The 22700-nt window shown below is 42.7% G+C and overlaps 1 protein-coding gene across 2 annotated transcripts in view; it reads right to left on the bottom strand.

Moving 5' to 3' along the window:
• vps8 (VPS8 subunit of CORVET complex) overlaps positions 1-22700 on the bottom strand; it is a 186825-nt gene that overhangs the window by 84974 nt on the left and 79151 nt on the right. For both annotated transcript variants that reach the window (XM_063010938.1, XM_063010937.1), the window contains exons 27-33: positions 22112-22183; positions 20310-20429; positions 13743-13799; positions 12484-12566; positions 8450-8534; positions 8272-8370; positions 7109-7198 (exon numbers count right to left, since the gene is read on the bottom strand). In XM_063010938.1, coding sequence (XP_062867008.1) covers positions 7109-7198; positions 8272-8370; positions 8450-8534; positions 12484-12566; positions 13743-13799; positions 20310-20429; positions 22112-22183 — 606 coding nt within the window. The remainder of the gene's footprint in view (positions 1-7108; positions 7199-8271; positions 8371-8449; positions 8535-12483; positions 12567-13742; positions 13800-20309; positions 20430-22111; positions 22184-22700) is intronic.

Consider the following 22700-nt stretch of genomic DNA (forward strand, 5'->3'; position numbering starts at 1 on the left):
CAGCTCCACTTACCATATTAGAAGCACTTTGTAGTTCTACAATTACTGACTGTAGTCCTGTTTCTCTGCATGCTTTGTTAGCTCCCTTTCATGCTGTTCTACAATGGTCAGGACTCTCCCAGGACCACCACAGAGCAGGTATTATTTGGGTGGTGGATCATTCTCAGCACTGCAGTGACACTGACATGGTGGTGGTGTGTTAGTGTGTGTTGTGCTGGTATGAGTGGATCAGACACAGCAGCGCTCACTGTCACTGCTGGACTGAGAATAGTCCACCAACCAAAAATATATCCAGCCAACAGCGCCCCGTGGGCAGTGTCCTGTGACCACTGATGAAGGTCTAGAAAATGACCAACTCAAACAGCAGCAATAGATGAGCGATCGTCTCTGACTTTACATCTACAAGGTGGACCAACTAAGTAGGAGTGTCTAAATAGAGTGGACAGTGAGTGGACACGGTATTTAAAAACTCCAGCAGCACTGCTGTGTCTGATCCACTCATACCAGCACAACACACACTAACACACCACCACCATGTCATTGTCACTGCATATCACTTTCATGCCAGTCTTTCTTTCACTTAATCACAAACCTAAGCACCTAGAGTTCATTGGATGCTACTGTTCTTATGGTCAGATGACATAAAAGCAATTTAGGAATAGGCTAAAAATAGACTAATAGGCTAATAATGGCCAGGCCGATTACTGGCCCTCACTGGGGTGAGTTTAAACTTCATTAACTAAGTTTAAGGGAGCAGTGTGGCTGGAATCAGAATTTCCCCCACTTCCCACCCCCATTACTTTTCACTTATTATAGAAGGCACATCTAAAATAAATGTAAAACATAGCCTGAAGCGGAGGCTTGGGACCACGTTGATACACACATCCAGTAGGAAGCCAAAATGTTACAATAAATGTCAGACATGGCAGTCCTAAAGAAGACATTTAAATGGCAGCTCTCTGGTGACACAAAGACGCTTCCTCTGACAGATTCAGAGGAGGAAAGCATTAAAGATTTTGGAATTCAGCAGGTATTATGTAGTCTGCTCAATTTTGGTTGTGAGTTTTTTTTTTTTTACAGTGAGTGAGCCCATGTGGTTAAAAGGTAGAAGCCACGCCTAAGTTCCAGGGGTTTTAAATCCCTCACAAATGGGCTCACAAATACAGAAGGTACATGGTATTACATGAACCTAGCCATAGGAATTGGGGGACACATACTGTATCAGTGCACCCTTAATGCCGACCCCAAGCCCGGATAAATAGGAAGGTCATAAAACAAAGGCCAACCTGTTCAAAAACCGATATGCAGATAAATGATCCGCTGTGGCGACCCCTAACAGGTGCAGCCTATTTATAACAGCGCTGGTCCATCTTACTAAAGACTAAAGCTTAGGGGATTTTCACACAATGTATTTTGTTAATACTGCCATCTCACAATTATTCAACCCCTATATAATACTGCTGATTTCAAATTTAACGCTAGTGTGTGGGAACTAAAGTTGAAAGAATGGATGGATAGATGAATAAATGAAATCATGGATGGTTAGATGAATAAATGAAATCATGGATGGATAGATGGATTGATGAATAAATAATTGAAGTTACGGATGATGAATAGATAGACAAATGAATGACATCATGGATGGATGGATGGATGGATGGATGGATGGATAGATAGATAGATGGATAGATGGATGGAAGGATGGAAGGATGGATGAATGAATGAATGAATGAAAGAATAGATTAATAAAGAATGATTTTTTTTTATTATTCCAAGATGCCTCAAAAAACAAAAAATCCCATGCCATGAATAACATATATTATCATTACATGTGTGTCTATGTAGGCGTTGGGATTATTTTCTTCCACAGACCAGCAACCGAGTTAATAATGTGGTTTATTCTTATACCCTGTGTATTTGTGAATACACACACACAGTTTGATTTCCTATGTTATCTCTTACTGACAATGCCAGACTCCCCAACACACACACACACACACACACACACACACACACACACACACACACACACACACACACACACACACACACACACACACACACAGAGAGACAGCTCTGCTATCAGACTTTTCAATTAACACTTTGCCTCCAGCAGCTAGATGATAAGGCAAACCTAATTAAGCACAGCACTGCAGATATGACCTTATCCATTCTCTCTCTCTCTCACCTTAAAATGTACAATGGTGATATATAAATACACACACATATATACATATGAAATATCATTTACAGACATTATACAGTATCATTTAGTTCAGTGATTTTTCCACTGAATACATATATAAATAGGTGTGTGTGTTAGAAGCAGGAAAAATGGGCAAGCGTGAGGATTTGAGTGAGCTTGACAAGGGCCAAATTGTAATGGCTAGACGACTGGGTCGGAGCATCTCCAAAACTGCAGCTCTTGTGGGGTGTTCCCGGTCTGCAGTGGACAGTATCTATCAAAAGTGGTCCAAGGAAGGAACAGTGGTGAACCAGCGACAGGGTCATGGGCGGCCAAGGCTCCTTGATGCATGTGGGGCGCAAAGGCTGGCCCGTGTGTCCGATCCAACAGATGATCTACTGTAGCTCAAACTGCTAAAGAAGTTCATGCTGGTTCTGATAGAAAGGTGTCAGAATACACAGTGCATCACAGTTTGTTGCGTATGGGGCTGCATAGCCGCAGACCAGTCAGGGTGCCCATGCTGACCCCATCCATCGCCGAAAGCGCCAACAATGGGCACGTGAACATCGGAACTGGACCACGGAGCAATGGAAGACGGTGGCCTGGTCTGATGAATCACGTTTTCTTTTACATCACGTGAATGCACCAGGATGCACTATGGGAAGAAGGCAAGCAGGCTGAGGCAGTGTGATGCTTTGGGTAGTGTTCTGCTAAGAAACCCTGGGTCCTGCCATCCATATGGATGTTACTTTGACACATACCTTTCATGGAAACCTCTTTCAGCAGGATAATGCACCCTGCCACAAAGCAAAAATGGTTCAGGAATGGTTTGAGGAGCACAACAACCAGTTTGAGGTGTTGACTTGACCTCCAAATTCCCCAGATGTGTAGCAGGTGCAGCAGTGTTGTTGCTCCTTTTATATCCAGTCACAACACCAATGTTACCAAGAATGTTTCATATCTAAGGCCCTACCTAATTCACGGCCGTGAGAATCACGTCACCACAATGAAATGAGCCTTTTCCTGTGTAATATGCTATTTGCTGTGAAATTTAAAATGTAAGGTTTGTGTTTAGCAATTTAACATTTTTAATTCACGTAGCATTCAAGTGCCTCACGTTTACTGGTTAATTTGCACTATGAGGTGGTCCTAGCAGTCCTACAGCAATTCAGTTAGCAATCAGTTAGTCAAAATGTCCAAGATGTCGAGGTGTAAAGCAGCTAAATACACGACTCGGATAAACTCCCAGCCAACTCCCAACGCAGGGGGTGGGGGGTCAAAACACAGACAAGTATTTTCTAGGTTTACATTAAACCGTTAAGGTAGGCTGTGCTGTGTATTGTAGCTTCTATTTATTCTATCATTCAATGTATGAGTTAAGCAATAGAACACGAGAGGGAGTGTGTTATCGCGAATAACATCACAACCTCAAGTGTTCTATTGCTTTTATACAACAGTTTTTACAAAAGAAAGAAAGAAAATAAATCAACGAAGCCCTGAATTTCATATTGAATATGCTTTAATATTGACAATACCTTCCACCAAAAAGTAGTTCCACAACGAATGAGTTGCTGCTATGCAATGGTAAAAATGCCCTACCCTGCCTTAACACAGTAGGCTAAAAAAGGCATATCGTTTAACACTACAAAGCAGACATCCCAAGTTGCAAAAACTCATTTCAGGGAGGTAAGAAGAAGGCAAGAACCTCCGAAGGGAAAAAAAGAAATAAAAAACCTCTCGCACACACCAAAGGATATGGGTGATAACACAACTTTTAGGAGCTGCTAACTGGGCTATTAAGCTAACTGTTCACGTCACAAATACATTAATGTACCCTACATAGTGCACTAGATTGTGTATCAGATCACAGATTTATGTTCCCTACATAGTGCACTAGATTGTGTATCAGATCACAGATTTATGTTCCCTACATAGTGCACTAGATTGTGTATCAGATCACAGATTTATGTTCCCTACATAGTGCACTAGATTGTATATCAGATAACGCATTCATGTTCACTACATAGTGCACTAGACCAGGGGTTTTCAACCTGTGGGGCGCGAGTACTTGTCTGGGGGGGCGCGAGTGCCTGACCGGGGGGCATGGCATTACGAGATTTTTTTACTTCTAAAACTTTTTTACTTCTAAAGCAATTCATTTTTCACCCACGGGAGACATATTTCATTACTCTAACTGACCACGCTCACACGCACGTTTAATGTTATTCAGTTCCATCTGAAAAAAAACCCTTCAAAATAGAGCTATCAGCGAAGATAACCGGTGACAAAAGCAACGACCGCTGTTATAGGACGTTTGTGTCTTTAAGAGAGACGCTCTGTTCACAGTATCGATTATAAGTGACTCAGGAGTCAATTCATTTTAAGCGCAGCGTAAGTTTCTTTTCTCAGTCATCTCTCCGTTTTTACTGTTATAATGAATGTTGCGGTTGTAAATAAACACCAAATACTACTACAATACTTTTGTGTGACTCGCTTATTTTAAAAAGCTCAGGCTTAATTATACTGAGTATTACCACAGAGCGGGAGCCGACTCAGAGTCGTTCTGTCTGTGGAGCTAATTGTTCATTCTGTCAGTCAGAGCAGATGATCCTGAACTAACCAACTTAGTAATTGATGAACTTTTGTCTCTGCTTGACTCTGTGAAGTAACGTTTTCTGCTCTCATCTACATCAAAAAGCAAGAACCGCTTATGATTTACCAAAGTGAACCACAAACTTATATAATGTGATGATAGAATCGGCTCAGATGGGGTTAATGTATTATCCTGTATTATCTTTTTAAAGTTATATTTTCAATCATCAAAATTGCATCATATGTATGATGTGCACAACATTAATTACGTTATTTTAGCTTGTCAGAAGCTTTTTCAATAATTCCTGTGCGGTGGTTGACGAAGGGGAGGGGGCATGGCGCAAGTTGGGGGGGGGGCAAGTTCGCGGTTGGCACACGAAGGGGGGCGCATGTCCAAAAAGGTTGAAAACCCCTGCACTAGACAATATATTAGACAATTGATTTATGTTCCCTACACAGTGCGCTAGATTGTATATCAGATAACGCATTCATGTTCACTACATAGTGCACTAGACAATATATTAGACAATTGATTTATGTTTTCTACACAGTGCGCTAGATTGTATATCAGATAACGCATCCATGTTCACTACATCTGTGCGTCTGTGCCGCCTGCGTGCGCGTTTGTGTGCATGACGCTTGTCGTTACTGGCAACGCGTCAGCGGAGTAATACAGCTGTGGTGTGAAAAGAGTTAGAACGCTTCTCAACCAATCAGATTGTAAGGGCGGAACTAACTGTTGTATAATGTAATTTAACGACTTCAGTGAAATGTGGTGCTTTTCCTTACAAATCTGTGAACTCTTGTGATTTAAAAAAAAAAACAATGTCCCTGAAATTAAGCACATTTTCTTGTGAATTTAGTAGGGCCCGATACCTAACATCAGACAAGATTTTGCATGAAATTAATAAATAAAAGACCAGCTAATTATTAATAAAATGTATTCAACTATTTGTATGCAGCCATAATAAAATCAATGATATTACATGCTTTTAACTTTGGTGCAACAGTTTGGGGAATTTCACAGTTCTATAACACATGGTTTTGATAAGCTGGGTGTGGCAAAACCCAGTGGCATGTACAGAGGCTCAACCTCAATCAAGTTTAACACCTTTGGGATTGGATTTGCAAGCCAGGATTTGCTATGATGGTGGATCAATGCTAGATGCGAAAAATGCCCTTTAGATAGAATTGGCACAGATTCCATCAGGAACACTCCAAAATCCATTGGAAAACATTCACAGAAGAATGGAAACTGTTGTAGTCACAGAGAAAGGAAACAGTCTGAAACAGCTCCTCGTGAGTAGACTGAGGTCTTTCAATGTGTGCAATAGACTGCTAAAAGCTTTTTATCGGTCTGTGGTGGCCAGCGCCCTCTTTTTTGCTGGGGTGTGCTGGGGTGGTGGCATCAAGGCTGGAGATGCCAACAAACTAAACAAACTGGTCAGGAAAGTCAGTTCTGTTGTGGGTCTACAGATATGAAGATATAGTTTATTTGTCATATATACATATACAGATGTACAGTACAATAAAATTCTTTCTTCGTATATCCCAGCTTGTTTGGAAGCTGGGGTCAGAGCGCAGGGTCAGCCATCGTACGGCGCCCCTGGAGCAGACAGGGTTAAGGACCCAACAGTGGCTGCATAGCAGAGCCTGGATTTGAACCGACAATCTTCCGGTTGATAGCCCAAAGCTCTACCCACTAGGCTACCACTGTCCCAACAGTTGGACTATCTGGAGGTAGTATGTGAGAGGAGAACAAAGGACAAAATTAGGGCCATCCTGGATAACCCTTCTCACCCTCTCAATGAGGAACTATGGCGGCTGGGCAGTTCTTTCAGTCATAGACAGAGCGCTTCAGACGCTCTTTTGTGCCAACTGCCATCAGACTGCATAACAACAGCAGAATACACAGGCTGTCCCTCACAATAACTCAAAATCCCCCCCTACCCATTTTCCCAGCACTGGACTGTTTTCATTATTCACACATATGTATACATTTACATATAGAATATATATAGTGTTTTATTATATTGTAGTAATTACCATATTGTTGTATAATAGTAATTATGTCATAGCAATTTTTTTTTTTTTATAATTTCCTTTTTTTTTTTTTATTCTACTCTATTTCATTTTCTCTATTTACTGTACATACACTGTACTGCAGCTGCTGTAACACTCGAATTTCCCCCATGGGGATCAATAAAGGAATCTTATCTTCTCTTATGAAGAAATCTCATCAGGCTTGTTGGTTCCTGGAAGAGCCAGGTTTGTACCCTGGAGCTTTATCTATGAGCTACACTGCACAGTGCGGGGAAAACAAACACTTACCTCAAGTACAGTGATGATGGGTTCCACCTCACTAATAAAGTGACCACACACCAGCTCAGCTGCCTTAGCTGGGTTAATGCTAACCAGCTCCTGCCAAAAAAGAACAGTAGGTCAGTGAAAGTTCGTTCTTAGTCGTAAAGGATGAACTTGATACTATTTTATGTATGCATTTTCTTCCTTTCTTCTCTCAATTTAGTATAGTCAATTTGTCCTCCGCTGCTAGAGATCGCGATTGTCTGAGGTGTTAATTTAATTAACTGTATTAATTTGCGAGTTCGGTTTAACCGTTTTCGGTACACGGGGGAGATGATAGTTGACATGCTAGCACGTTGTGCCACCTCATCCCATTGGTTTGAAGGGCATGATGCTAACTGTGTTAGCTTAGTAAGCAAAACCCGATGTTGTTGCTGTCAAAGTAGCGCGTTCGAATAACCTGCCTTACAAGTCAATGACTTATTAGAATTCTCTCTACTGAGGCAGCTGCCTATGTAGACAATAAGACAGCAAGGCAGCTCACTAAGTTTTTGAACACACCCATTTTATTTATTTTTATATTTTTTTTAACCATGGGTCTGAATAATTCCAAAACTGCACATTTGTCTCATCGCTTCAGTGCAAAACTAAACACAGAAACATTACATGACACGGCCGCTCAGGTGGCGCAGCGGAAAACACACACGCTGCAACCAGAGCTGGGATCTCGAATACATCGTATCGAATCTCAGCTCTGCCTTGCCGGCTGAGGGGTCACATGAACAACGACTGGCCTGTTGTTCAGATGGGCGGGACTAAGCCGGATGAGGGTCTCTCTCTGTCAGAGTGGTGCAATTACGACCTCTGCTGGCTGATTAGAGGCACCTGCACAGAGATGAGGAAAGAGTGCTCTTAGGGTGTGTCTCTCCGTACACAACGCTAGGTGGCACAACACTCGTCAATGTGTGGGTGATGAGATGCATGCGGCTTGCTGCCCACGTGTCGGAGGGGGCGTGGGTTAGCTTCGATCTCCTCGGTCAGAGCAGGGATCGGCATAGGCGGAGAGAAAGCATGAAGAAAAGGAAAAAGGGGAGAAAATGCATTAGAAAAAAAAAAAACATTCATGACTCATGATTCAAATGCGGAATCATTTGCACTAGTGATTCATTTGACTCAGTAAAGTGACTCACCTTAACGTGCTCCAGGGATTTGTTCCACGCGGTCTGCTTCTCCTCTGGGCTGTAGCCAGGCATGGACAGGATGTTATGGATGTAGTTATAAACCTCCTCCTGGTGAAAAAATTGGGTGTTAGAGGCGGAGGAAATGATAAGGAGTCATGAGCAGAATAACTGAGGGATGAAACTGTACCTTTCTTAGAGGGTCTTTCAGATAACAGGAAATGATTTGATCATACAGGTGCTTCTGCTCGTACAGAAACTCACAGATCTGATAGCTGGACAGAGAGAGACAGACAGAGTAGATGGATGAGGAGATGGCCAGCGAGGCAAAGTTTTGCTCCCCCGAACGTCCTTATCAACTCAGGGAAAATCAATTCAACCAGCCTTCTTAATTGGCCCCTAATTACATGGAGCAGGTTCAATAAGAAGCAAAGGTAATTGAAGGCACAATAATTAGTCTCAAGCCCTTGGGGAGACGACGGAAGGATCAGAAGGATAAGTGAAACAGATTGTACGATGGACTGGGCGATATTTATTTTATTTGATGTGCTGCTGGGTACCCAACGGTGTCCAAGCAGGGTGTATAGTCGCCTGACACACATTCCCTCCGATGTGTGTGTGCAGTCCACCAATCCCTTCTTATTTATTCACCCATACATAGGTCAGCTTCGTGCACCAAGAGCCACGCCCCAATCTATGCGCTCCTCCAATTTGTGTACATGCACCCTGGGCAACCAAAATCCTTACACAGCGTTGATAACCCCACCCCTTTATTAGTCTGGTCTTTCCCACCCAGCAGACTAGAAGCCAATTGTGTCTGCTTCAGGCATTAGCCAATTGTGCCCGCTGCTAGAGGGCACCCAGCCGACCGTTTTATCATGCTGTGCCTCCTGGGCCCATTAATTTAGGTATTTAATGTCAAACACAGTCATGGACATGGACAGTCATTTTGTATCTCCAGTTCACCTCACTTGCATGTGTTTGTACTGTCGGAGGAAACCCGCGCTGACACAGGAAGAACATGCAAAGAAAAGAAATCGAACCCAGGACGTTCTTGCTGTGAGGCGACAGCGCTACCCACCGAGCCACCGTGCCGCCTTTCTAGTGGGGCGATGAGCCACATAAGGTCCATACACACAAAATACTGATTTGAACAAAGAATGTTTTAAAAACAGAGCAATTACACAGTGTCACGAATTCAGCCCCTCTGTGCTCCTGGAGAGTGCCTATGTGCCACACCCCTCTCTCTGGGAGCATTCTCAGTCTTCAGCCAATGCCCCTTTTTTTGATTGGTCCCCTAATAATCACCCAGAGACATTTAAGGAGGCAGTTTCCAAACAGTCTTTGGAGATTATTTTGATTTGACTCGGTCCAGTCGGTTTGTTTGCCATTACTTTACCCTAGCGAGTGATATTTGTCTGTTGGGTTTGTTTGTTAGTTCTTGTTTAGCTCCTGTTTGTTCCTGTTGATTTGTTTCTGTTTATGCCTTGTTGTCTTGTTCCTGTCGGTCAGTATTAGGGATGTAAAGATACACTCTACCCATGATGCGATTCATGATACTGGGTTCACAATACGATTTTTTCCCGATTTTTTAAACATAATGAAATTGAAGACAAATTATGACAAAGTTTCCTTTTTATCATTTCTCTTTAAAAGATAAAATAAAATACTATATTTGTGCTTATATTTTATTTATCTAAATAATGAATGTCCTTTTATTTTTGAGGTAGGTACAAACTATGCAAAACAACATTGCTTTTTGTGTAAAAAAACCTAAACTAAATCCCACATTAAATAAATAAATAAATAAATAAATAACACAATAAAGAAATACATTTGGCTGGAAAATTCCGAACCTGGCAACCCTGTAGTGACGTCAACCAGGCGAAATGAATAGTGCCAGTGCCCTATGCTGTTTAAAGTGACTATCTGTTACGATGGGGGTAGTGAGGATTGGACCCAAGCGCTCGGAACACCCAAAGCTGTTTAGGAAGAGTCCCTGCAGTGCCTAGAACTACCGCTAGGGGGACTGGCAGGAATCTCAAAGAACGTGTTTGAGATGAAGGTGCTCAAAACAAAAGGAGAAAGGTCAAAACTAAGGGCGTCAGTACTGACGGCTCAAAATCAGGGTTTACTGTAATGAATGAGAGCTAAGATTATCCACTCTGAATAATATTTCTCCAACTTAACTAATTATTACTTTCTTCTTTTATTATATTTTTATTTCGTTTATTTATTAATATTCTTTATTTCTTTTTGTACATTTTTATTTTCATTATTGATTATTCATAAAGCTCTTTCTTTGTTTTATAATTTGCTCTTTCCCTAGCGGGGAAGTTACCTCGGGCAGCGCCCTACCGTCGCCCCGCTATGCGGCTTGACGGTGCCGACTTTCCCTATCAACTGTTGTTGGAACACCGCCGGATTGCGCGTCACCGCTGACGTAGCGCAACTCGCGGAGACCAAACCCGGAAGACAGATTGCTCTTTTACTTTTTCTCTTGCTCTTCCAAAATGAGGCAGATCGCCTCTGGAAACAAATGTCTCTTTCCCTGACTGTAAATATTACCTCGGGCAGTGCCCTACCGTCGCCCCGCTATGCGGCTTGACGTTACCGACTCTCCCTAACAAAGTACCGATCGCTATGCAACGCGAGAGCAGAATGAAGGTGCGCCGGTGAACCAGGCTCGCCTGTCTGCTTAAAAGCAGGCAGGGAGGGGCGGGGTACTCCGTCATTAGCGATTACTCGCAGCTGTTCCCTATGAACGCTGATTAGCACTAGGTTGGCTGGGATTTGGAGTTCCCGCGGACCGCGCACGCCTGCCGCGATGGCGCCCCCTGCTCGCCGTCGAGCGCATGGCTGGACCCCTTACAGTATCGATTCATTATACATGTAAACCGATTTGAATCGGTACACATGTGAATCGATTTTTAACTGTCTTGTGGTGCATCGTTACATCCCTAGTAAGTATAGTTCATGTTTAGCTTTGTTCATAAAGTATGTGTTTAGAATAGTGTTAGCTTAGCTTTGTTCGTGTATTAGCATAAAATTTTTGTTAGCCTAGTTCATGTGTGTTTAGTATTGTTCATGTTTAGTATTAGTTTAGCATTATAATTTAGCATTGGCATTTAGCATAGTTCGTTTGTTTGTGTCTTGTCTTGTTCTAACCTGTCTTGTGTACCTTTGTGTTGATTTGTTATCGTTAAATCTTTGTTTAAAACATCTCTGCACGTGTGTCCGCCCCCTCTTGTCCTGTCCTAGCCCATATCGTTACACACAGAGCCTTTAGAAAACATACCGCCTTAGCGCAAACATACCTTAAATGTTCAAAAAAAGACATTTTAGTTGAATAATGTTTAATTTAAATAGCTTCATATGCACGAATTATTTTGTCATCTCTAAATGACTTTTCACTAAACAAGCTGTAATAGTCAACATAAGTACATTTCATTTTTAAATTCCATCCAGCTTTATCCTTGACAGGGCTGAGACGGGTTCAGCTTCACTGGAAACCACTGCACGCAAAGCAGGATACCCTGTACATAGTGCCAATCCATTGCAGGGCTCCAACCATCACGCCAATTATGCCTGTGTAGATGTCTGGCTGAATGAGAGTACTCAGACATTAAATACTACCTTTGAGACTCCCATCAATTATAAATCAAATGTATTACAGCTCAGGTGGCACAGTGGGCTAATACACTAGCTCGAGCTTTTCAGTTTGAATCCCAGTGGTACTACTGACCTGGACAGACATCCAACAGACACAGTTGGTCATGTCTAGGGGAAAAGAAGGACTAAATGCTACATACGAGTCTGGCCAAGGGGTTGTGAGATTCACCTGCATACATGCCAGCAACTGAATAAGTTACTGGGGGCTGATGCTGGCCTTGTCGTCCATAGTGGGTATGGCAAATCCAGTGAAATCGGGAACTGAAAAGGACTAAATTGGAAAAAATGTGTGTGGGATGAGGGGGGTTGGATGGCATCACATTCAGAGGTTTTAACTGCCTGGCTGGACGCTCAACAAAAACACTTGGTCAAATCTGAGAAAGACAATCCACTGTGTGGTGGAGGATTCACAAAGAGCATAGCGCATCTCTCCATACGCTGTACTGCTCTCTGAAGGATTCCACTGTCGGCTGAAGGAAACGACAGGTGCTAGTCTGCAGCTCTTCTTGGCCAGTATGGGGAAGGACACTTCATCTAAAGTGAAACACTTACAACTCAGCTTTTTCTGCCAGGACAAGGAGTTGACTCTCGTCGAACTGGACCATGCCTCCCACCTGCAGTAGCTCCAACAGCACCTGTAACAAACAAGAGGGGAAATATTTACTGCACTGTGTTCATTAAAATAACAGGAAATTCAAAGCCGATTTCAAATGAACTGCTGTCAGGATTCATATATAACATAAAAATTGGTTTATGGTGACCTCGGAGACACCTTAAAACATGGATCCATGTCCAACTGGGTTCAATTTGGCATGTTCTCTTCATGTTTGTTTTCTCTAGGTACATTCATTTATTTCATATTTATTAACCCTTATATCCTGGTCAGGGTCGTAGCAGCTTCGGTTTCACCAAGAAACACTGGGCACTCTTATTTGTGGACAAAGCACCCATCCATCGCAGGGCTTGGGCCATCCCCCTCTATCATTCAGGCACAGCCAATGAAGTCTGTTTAGATGCCTGGCTGGCTGATAGCACCACTGAGATTCAAACCTGAACCTCAGTGGTGGAGGGCTAGCATAAAAGAACACTGCACCACCTAAGCGTTAAGGGTTGATCTGTCAATGCTAAACTGCCCCTAGGTGTGAGTAAGAACATGGGTATTAAAGCGACCTGCACTAAAATGAAACAATGTATTCCGGGGTGTATTCTTGCACAGCCCACAATATTTCGAGGTTGAACTGGACCAACCATGACCCTGACCAGTCCAAAATGGTCAGTAATTTATTATTTATTAGATTTTAAAGTCATGTTTTACACTCTTTGGCTACATTAATGATAGAACAACTCATTACACAAGATTCATCAGTTCACAAGTGTAATGTCAAACACAGTCATGGACAATTTAGTGTCTCCAATTCACCTCACTTGCATGTCTTTGGACTGTGGGAGGAAACCGGAGCACCCAGAGGAAACCCACACAGACATGGGGGGGGCATGCAAACTACACACAGAAAGGACCCGTACCGCCTCACCTGGGAATGCCACCGCGCCTGATGTTGGGGGTCAGATACTTAGACAAAGCATTGGGTGCTATGCAACCATACACCCTGGACAGGTGTATGCCAAGGGTTAACCTGTCAAAACTAAACTTCCTCTAGGTGTGAGTGAGAACATGGGTTGTTGAGCGACCTGCAATAAAATGCACCCAACATGGATTAAACTGGACCAACCATGACCCTGAACAATCCAAAACAGTTAGTGTAAAGACTAATAATTGCATAATAATGCAGAATAAATAGAAGTCACTGTACCTGCTGCCTCTCTGTATGTCTGGAATCATCATCAGGGCTGCACAGAAACTCCAGAACCTGCAACCATACGATCAGATCGGGGTGTTAATGAGAATGTGATGAGAAAACGTTCTTCCTTCATAATGAGTTGCAGCACTTGAAATTTCACCTGAAGGCAGGAAATGAAACTCAACAACAACAAAGTGCAAACCATGCTAACAACTTTACAGCTAACAGTTCTCCTAACTTGTCATTCTTCACCCTGAGAAACCAGCCTTCCGACCTTACAAAGAGCTGCTAATTGCTTTAGCATCATCACCGTGTTCACGCCTTACTGGTGTTTCTACGCCAGGTGTATGAAAGCATGGCTCCTATTTATTCCCATACTCCTATTTAAGTTTAAACATGATGAGTGAACAGACTTAGGGAAAAATTACTAGTCACCCCCTTTTATGAGGGTTCTTCAGAAAGTTTCCGCACTCTTTTAACTCTGTTTATTAAGAATTTCATAAACAAATGACATCACTTTCCTACATAGTCACCTGATGCATTTTTCTCACCATCATACCAACTTTTTAAGCCATCAGCACAAAATATTTTTGGTTGAGCGTGTAGCCACTGATTCAAGCACTGCTTTCACATCATCACCACCACATGAAAATCTTCTTCCCCTTAAAGCTTCTTTGAGCATCCAAAAAGGTGGAAATCAGATGGCGCCAAATCCGGTCTCTCAGACACGACCAATTACTACTCCTCCCACCCTCACCATTTCCAACCACAATATAAAAGTGTGGAAACTTTTTAAAGATCTCACGTAATTACTAAATTCATGCGTTTCAGCCATTATGTGGCGCCCATAGAGCTGAGAAGGTTAACAGTAGCTGCATGGCAGAGTCGGGATTTAAACCCTCAGTCTTCTGACCGATAGCCCAAAGCTCTATCCACCATTTTCCCCTCAATTTTCTTCCCAATCTAGTCGTATCAAATTACCTGATTGCATTACGCTTCCTCTCTACTAATGCTGACTTCCACTCCTGACTGAGGAGAGCTGTGACTAACACAGCTTTGTGTAAAGAGAGAAACACCCTGATCACATTATCCCTCTTCTCTGATGCAGGCAGCACCGAGGTCATAATTGCATCAGTTATGAGGTCCCCTCCAGCACCCCCCTGTGAATGAGCCAATCATTATTTGTATAGGCACTGAGCCTGCCGATAGCGAAGCTGAGATTCGAAATGACGAGTTTGAGATGTCAGCTCTGGTGTGCTCGCATGTTTTACCGCTGCACCACCTGAGCTCCCTTAATGACCACCTTCCTAATATTGTGTTGGTCCCCCATTTGCTGCCAAAACATCCGTGACCCGTCGAGGCATGGACTCCACTAGACCCCTGAAGGTGTGCTGTGGTATCTGGCACCAAGATGTTAGCAGCAGATCCTTTAACTCCTGTAGGTTGTGAGGTGTGGCCTCCATGGATGGGACTTGTTTGTCCAGCACATCCCACAGATGCTCGATTGGATTGAGATCTGGGGAATTTGGAGGCCAAGTCAACACCTCAAACTGGTTGTTGTGCTCCTCAAACCATTCCTGAAGCATTTTTGCTTTGTGGCAGGGCGCATTATCCTGCTGAAAGAGGCCACAGCCATCAGGGAATACCGTTTCCATGAAAGGGTGAACATGGTCTGCAACAATGCTTAGGTAGGTAAGACGTGTCAAAGTAACATCCACATGGATGGCAGGACCCAAGGTTTCCCAGCAGAACATTGCCCAAAGCATCACACTGCCTCCACAAGCTTGTCTACTCCCCATAGTGCATCCTCGTGCCATGTGTTCCCCAGGTAAGTGATGCACACGCACCGTCTTCCATTGATCCGTGGTCCAGTTCCGATGTTCACATGCCCATTGTTGCCACTTTCGGTGGTGGACAGGGGTCAGCATGGGCACCCTGACTGGTCTGCGGCAATGAGCTGCAGTTTTGGAGATGCTCTGACCCAGTCGTCTAGCCATCACAATTTGGCCCTTGTCAAACTCACTCAAATCCTCACGCTTGTCCATTTTTCCTGATTCTAACATCAACTTTGAGGATAAAATGTTCACTTGCTGCCTAATATATCCCACCCACTAACAGGTGCCGTGATGAAGAGATAATCAGTGTTATTCACTTCACCTGTCAGTGGTCATAGTGTTATGCCTGGTCAGTGTATATCTATGTGCTTTATTTATACAGTAAACAGATAAAACACGATACTCGCTCATGTTAAGCATTTCACTCTCCGGCTGTTTCAAGCTGTCAGAACCACTTTAGTTTGAGATTGATTATTAAATTCTCCATAATGACTGTGTGTAGAAAAACGCTGAACACTAAATGTTTCTTGGCAGGCTATTCATGTTTATAATTTCCAATAGCAGGTATAAACAGACAGTTCGCGCTGCTTGCACTGCATGCTGGACAAGTAAAGCTAACGTAAACAGAAAAGCATGCCATGTCTGACTCATATTATTCTGAAATAAGCTTTGTTTCCAATAATGAACCACCTCCTTGTTTCTACACTCAATGTCTATTTTATCAGCTCCACCTAGCATATAGAAGCACTTTGTAGTTCTACAATTACTGACTGTAGTCCATCTGTTTCTCTGCATACTTTGTAAGCCTGCTTTCACCCTGTTCTTCAATGGTCAGGACCGCCACAGAGCAGGTATTATTTAGGTGTTGGATCATTCTCAGCACTGCAGTGACACTGACATGGTGGTGGTGTGTTAGTGTGTGTTGTGCTGGTATGAGTGGATCAGACACAGCAACGCTGCTGGAGTTTATAAACACCTCACCGTCACTGCTGGACTGAGAATAGTCCACCAAACAAAAATATATCCAGCCAACAGCGCCCCATGGGCAGCTTACTGTGACAACTGATGAAGGTCTAGAACAGGGGTATTCAACTAAAATTTAAAGGGGTCCAGTTAGAGAAAATTTCTTGAAGCAAAGGTCCGGAATGTTTAACTATATATATATATATATATATATATATATATATATATATATATATATATATATATATATATATATATATATATAATGTAAATATATTGATATTTACATTTAAATTTTCAGCATTTAGCAGACGCTTTTATCCAAAGCGACTTACACAATGAGCGGAACACAATGAGCAATTGAGTGTTAAGGGCCTTGCTCAGGGACCCAACAGTGGCAACTTGGTGGTGGCTAGGCTTGAACCGGCAACCTTCTGTTTATTAGTCCAGTACCTTAACCACTATAACATATATACAATATAGTATAATGTAGCCTAGTAGTTGTATCAACATCTGCATGTTATCAATAACTGTCAAATCAAATGTCTGTTTATTTATTAGGATTTTAACGTCATGTTTTACACTTTGGTTACATTCATGACAGGAACGGTAGTTACTCATTACACGAGATTCATCAGGTCACAAGGTTATATCGAACACAGTCATGGACAATTTAGTATCTCCAATACACCTCACTTGCATGTTTTTGGACTGTGGGAGGAAACCGGAGCACCGAAGGAAACCCATGCGGACACGGGGAGAACATGCACACACAGAGAGGACCCGGACCGGACAATAAATTGTGCTCCAGTGGGAAGTAAGAACAGAAATGAGTCTCTCCCTCACGGATTAAATGCTGTAATTTCGCTGTACACGTTTCTTTTTTGGAGAGCGCCATTTGTCTCCTGTCTCACTCGTCTTTTTCTCAACTTTCTCCTGCACAGTTGTCTGTATCTCTCGCTTCGTTTTTTCTACATTCGCTATCTTTCTTTTTCTTTCCACCGTCTTTTCACATGTAACTCGCCTCTAACTCTCTCAACTGTCTGCACTGCAGTCGCAGTGTTTACCGGCTGGAATGCACAGACTTGATTGGCTGAGTGGTGTCACATGATTGGTTCTCATCCGCTAAACCGCTACCGTAAAGACTACAAAAGCTGCGCCGGTTAAAATAGAAGAGCTCCGTCAGGTTTCAAATCCTAACTTTCTGTTTTGGCTATAGGTCCGGGTCCGTATGGGACAGCTTCTGGGTCCGGACCCGGACTGCGGTCCGCCTGTTAGTGACCTCTGGTCTAGAAGATGACCAACTCAAACAGCAGCAATAGATGAGCGATCGTCTCTGACTTCACATCTACGAGGTGGACCAACTAGGTAGGAGTATCTAATAGAGTGGACAGTGAGTGGACACGGTATTTAAAAACTCCATCAGCGCTGCTGTGTCTTATCCACTCATACCAGCACAACACACACTAACACACTACCACCATGTCAGTGTCACTGCAGTGCTGAGAATTATCCACCACCCAAATAATACCTGCTCTGTGGGGGTCCTGACCATTAAAGAACAGCATAAAAGGGGGCTAACAAGCATGCAGAGAAACAGATGGACTACAGTCAGTAATTGTAGAACTACAAAGTGCTTCTACATGGTAAGTGGAGCTGATAAAATAGACAATGTGTGCAGAAAAAAGGAGGTGGTTTTAATGTTATGGCTGATCAGTGTATTTCCAGCATGTAACATTTTCCTAAACTCACCGTATCAAGCTGTACATACAGTATAGATGAGTGACTGTGTCCCAAATACCATATGTATAACTATTACTACTAGTTATCCACTAATGAGGTTTCTATACAAAGCTCAATATGTAGTAAACACACTAAGGAATGAGACACTGCCTGTTCTGCTTGTATATTATACCCAAATTCTTGTGACCCTGCAAAAAATATGTATTCTTGGATTTTTTTTTTTACTGCTGATTTTACAGTACAGCTCTGAACCCAAGCATGTCTCTTACCCGCTCTTGGTTTTAATATTTATTGTTTCTGCAATGAAGCCCTCATATTTATATTTAAAGAGACAGTCGGGATTTGTGAGTTGACACGTGTGAGACAGCTGAACGACAATCGCAAGCAAATGAGCAGCATAGTTTTTCAAGGTTGCATTGATGAGCCAAAACATTAGAAAGAGAGAAGAGAAAGCAGTTTAGCTCAGGGTTCATGATTCCACACTATAAAATTCTGCAAAAACAGGCTCATTATATGACGGGGAAAAAACATAGCCCAGAGAAGCTTGAGCAGCCATGTATAAATAAGCAGCTGTATGATTCACAACACCTTTTTAGCTAATACTCTCATAAAGGCTGGTTGGTTGGAGGGATGGATGGATGGATGGATGAATGGATGGATGGATGGATGGATGAATGGATGGAGGGATGGATGGATGGATGGAGGGAGAGATGGATGGATGGAAGGAAGGAAGGAACTTTTTGAACAGCAGGAGTCCCATTAGGACTGGTTGGTTGGATGGATGGATTGGGTTGGTGGATGGATGGATGGGTGGGTGATTGGATGGATTTATTGGGTTGGTGGATGGATGGATAGATAGATGGATGGATAGGTGGGTGATTTGATGGATGGATTGGGTTGGTGGATAGATGGATGGATGGATAAATACTGTAGATTGGGTGGATGGATGGATTGGGTAGGTGGGTGGATGGATTAGGTAGGTGGATAGGTGGGTAGATGAATGGGTGGATTGGGTGGGTGGATGGATTGGGTGGGCGGGTTGGTGAATGGATGGATTGGGTGGATGGATGGATGGATAAGGTGGATTGTAAATGGATTGTGGATGGATTGTGGATGAATTATGGGTGGGTAGATGGATTGGGTGGATGGATGGATTGGGTGGATGGATGGATTAGGTGGATTATGGGTGGATTATGGGTGGGTGGATGGATGGATGGATTGGGTGGATGGATGGATTAGGTGGATTGTGGGTGGATTGTGGGTGGATTGTAGATGAATTATGGGTGGATGGATGGATGGATGAAAGGATGGGTGTCCCTAAATATGGTTGTATTTATACTTTGAGATTGATTCCTATGGTTCTAACCAAACAAGAAAATGATACATTGTTACATTTTAGTCCTGGTTTGCTTGGCATTCATACTTACAAATTTACAATTGAATTAAATTGGAAAAAAGTGACGTATACTTTGTAGCGTGTAATAGTGATGCAATCGTCTAAAAAGAGTCCTTTAAACTTTTTTTTCAAGCAACCCACATTATGCATTAAGCAACACAAACAATGTATTTTATTCTTTCTATTTTGCTCTTTACAATCTGGTCCCACTGTGGTTTTCAAGATCTAACATAAAGCCTCCACAAGGGGGCGATCACATACAAGTTTACTTAATTATAATTATTTTTCTGATGAATTGAAAAACCCAGGTCTAAACAACGCACCACACTGGGCTTAATGCACTTATCGGGGTTGTGTAACAGGTCACACTTCACACTTACTGTAACAAACTAGGGTCAGTTTAAATCAAACCAAAGCTAAGGAATATAAATACAACCTAAAGAGTAGGTGCTACATTCCAAACTGCATAGTACATACTAACAAGTTCACTTAGGAGTGCTCTCGACAATATTGCTACCACACTAACTTAACAAGGCTGAAGATTTGTCAGCAGATTTGGACACGACCTGCTGGTAATTTCGCTACTAAAGCTGCATGTGCACATGTATGTGTAAAATCCTATCTACAGAAAGAGAGGGTCACCTGATCGAAGAGCTTCCTGTTAACGAAGAGGGTGTTGTCCGGTTTAGCCAGCTGGCGGGCGAGGAAGGTGAACAGACAGCCCACCTGAGACGGGGTGAAGTCTGAATTATCCACCATCACCTGGGAAACACAGACAGACGCTGACTCGAGGAGACGGAATGAACACGTCAGAGCTGATGAGAAGAAACCCGTGGCGTTGAGTGATGGAAGCCAGAGAGATGAAGAGATGAGATGAGAGAGGAGGAGGTGGGTGGAATGAATGACTGAGTGATGAAGGATGAGCTATAATAAGAGCGTCTGATGGAGATTTAAAGTCGCTCTCTCTGACACTATGGGTCTGATGAAGTGATTGCGTTTGGCTGACGAGCGTCTGGTGAAGACAGAACGCACTCCAAAGTCATTCGTACTTTCTGAATAAACACAAGAGATGCTTCAGAATGAAAGATTACATGTGTACTGGGGCTGCTACTAACATACGTCCATCATTCCACTGTTTGGAAGGTGGGGTCAGGCAGCGGGGTAAGGCTATTACACGACCACTCTGGAGCTAAGGGGGTTAAGGACATTGATCGGGGTCCTCCCTGTACTTAAAGCACCCAAATTCCAACCATCATACTTTAACATGCATAACAGAACACACTATGCTCGCTGTATTCTTTCCTTGTGACTCCCGACCAGACTGGTGGCACCACAGACGCAGTGGTGAGCTAGCACATTCCACCTCTGTGTCCCGCCCTAAAAAAGCTCTATTATTGAGCTACACCAATCAGCCATAACATTAAAACCACCTCCTTGTTTCTACACTCACTGTCCATTTTATCAGCTCCACTTACCATATAGGAGCACTTTGCAGTTCTACAATTACTGACTGTAGTCAATCTATTTCTCTACATACCTTTTTAGCCTGCTTTCATGCTGTTCTTCAATGGTCAGGACCCCCACAGGACCACTACAGAGCAGGTATTATTTAAGTGGTGGATCATTCTCAGCACTGCAGTGACACTGACATGGTGGTGGTGTGTTAGTGTGTGTTGTGCTGGTATGACTGGATCAGACACAGCAGCACTCCTGGAGTTTTTAAATACCGTGTCCACTCACTGACCTTTATCAGTGGTCACAGGACGCTGTCCACAGGGCGCTGTTGGCTGGTGGATTATTCTCAGTCCAGCATTGCTGTGTCTTATCCACTCATACCAGCACAACACACACTAACACACCACCACCATGTCAGTGTCACTGCAGTGCTGAGAATGATCCATCACCTAAATAATACCTGCTGTGTAGTGGTCCTGGGAGAGTCCTGACCATTGAAGAACAGCATGAAAGGGGGCTAACAAAGCATGTAGAGAAACAGATGGACCACAGTCAGTAATTGTAGAACTACAAAGTGCTTCTATATGGTAAGTGAAGCTAATAAAATGGACAGTGAGTGTAGAAACTAGGAGGTGGTTTTAATGTTATGGCTGATCGGTGTATATCTGATAATAGCACTACCCTTTTATGCTACATGCTATTATTATTATGCTACTATTTCGTCAAATATCAGCTCTGCTATCGGCAGGCTGAGCGCCTACACGAACAACGACTGGCTTGTTGTTCAAGGGTGGATGTCGGATGGGATTCAACATAACTGATACAATTATGACCTCTGCTGGTTGATTGATGGCGCACAGAGACGAGGGATTAACGTTCAGTATATATATTGTGGACAGATGAATGTGAATTGTGGGGTAAATTCTGGTCCCAGCATTGCTCAAGCGTAAAACGGGCTGAAGGGTGAGAGGGAGCGTGAAATACTTTACCTTTAGTAAAATATCCACAATCCTTTGCTGGTACTCCAGAGCCTGTTTGTCATTCTTGAAGTCCTCAAACGTCTGAAAAGAAAAGATGTTAAATATGACCAATCAGTAGGGATGTAATGATGCACCACAAGACAGTTAAAAATCGATTCACATGTGTAACAATTCAAATCGGTTTACATGTATAATGAATCGAAATTCACTTTAAACAGCAAAGGGCACTGGCGCTATTCAACTCGCCTGGTTGACGTCACTACAGGGTTGCCAGGTTCGGAATTCTCCAGCCAAATTGATTTATGTGAGGATATTTTCTTTATTTGTATGAAAAAAAAAACATTTATTTAATGTGGGATTTATTTCATTTCAGGGTTTTTTTTTTACACAAAAAGGGAAATGTGCAGCATTTTTTTTGCATAGCTTGTACCTACCTCAAAAATAAAAGGACATTCATTATTTAGATAAATAAAAGAAAAGCACAAATACAGTATGCAAAACAATGCTGCACATTTCCCTTTCTGTGTAAAAAAAAAAACCTGATATGAAATAAATCCCACATTAAATAAATATTTTTTTTAGTGTGGCTAACTAGTCA

This window comes from Trichomycterus rosablanca, chromosome 15, assembly GCF_030014385.1.
Source record: "Trichomycterus rosablanca isolate fTriRos1 chromosome 15, fTriRos1.hap1, whole genome shotgun sequence".
Lineage (NCBI taxonomy): Eukaryota > Metazoa > Chordata > Actinopteri > Siluriformes > Trichomycteridae > Trichomycterus > Trichomycterus rosablanca.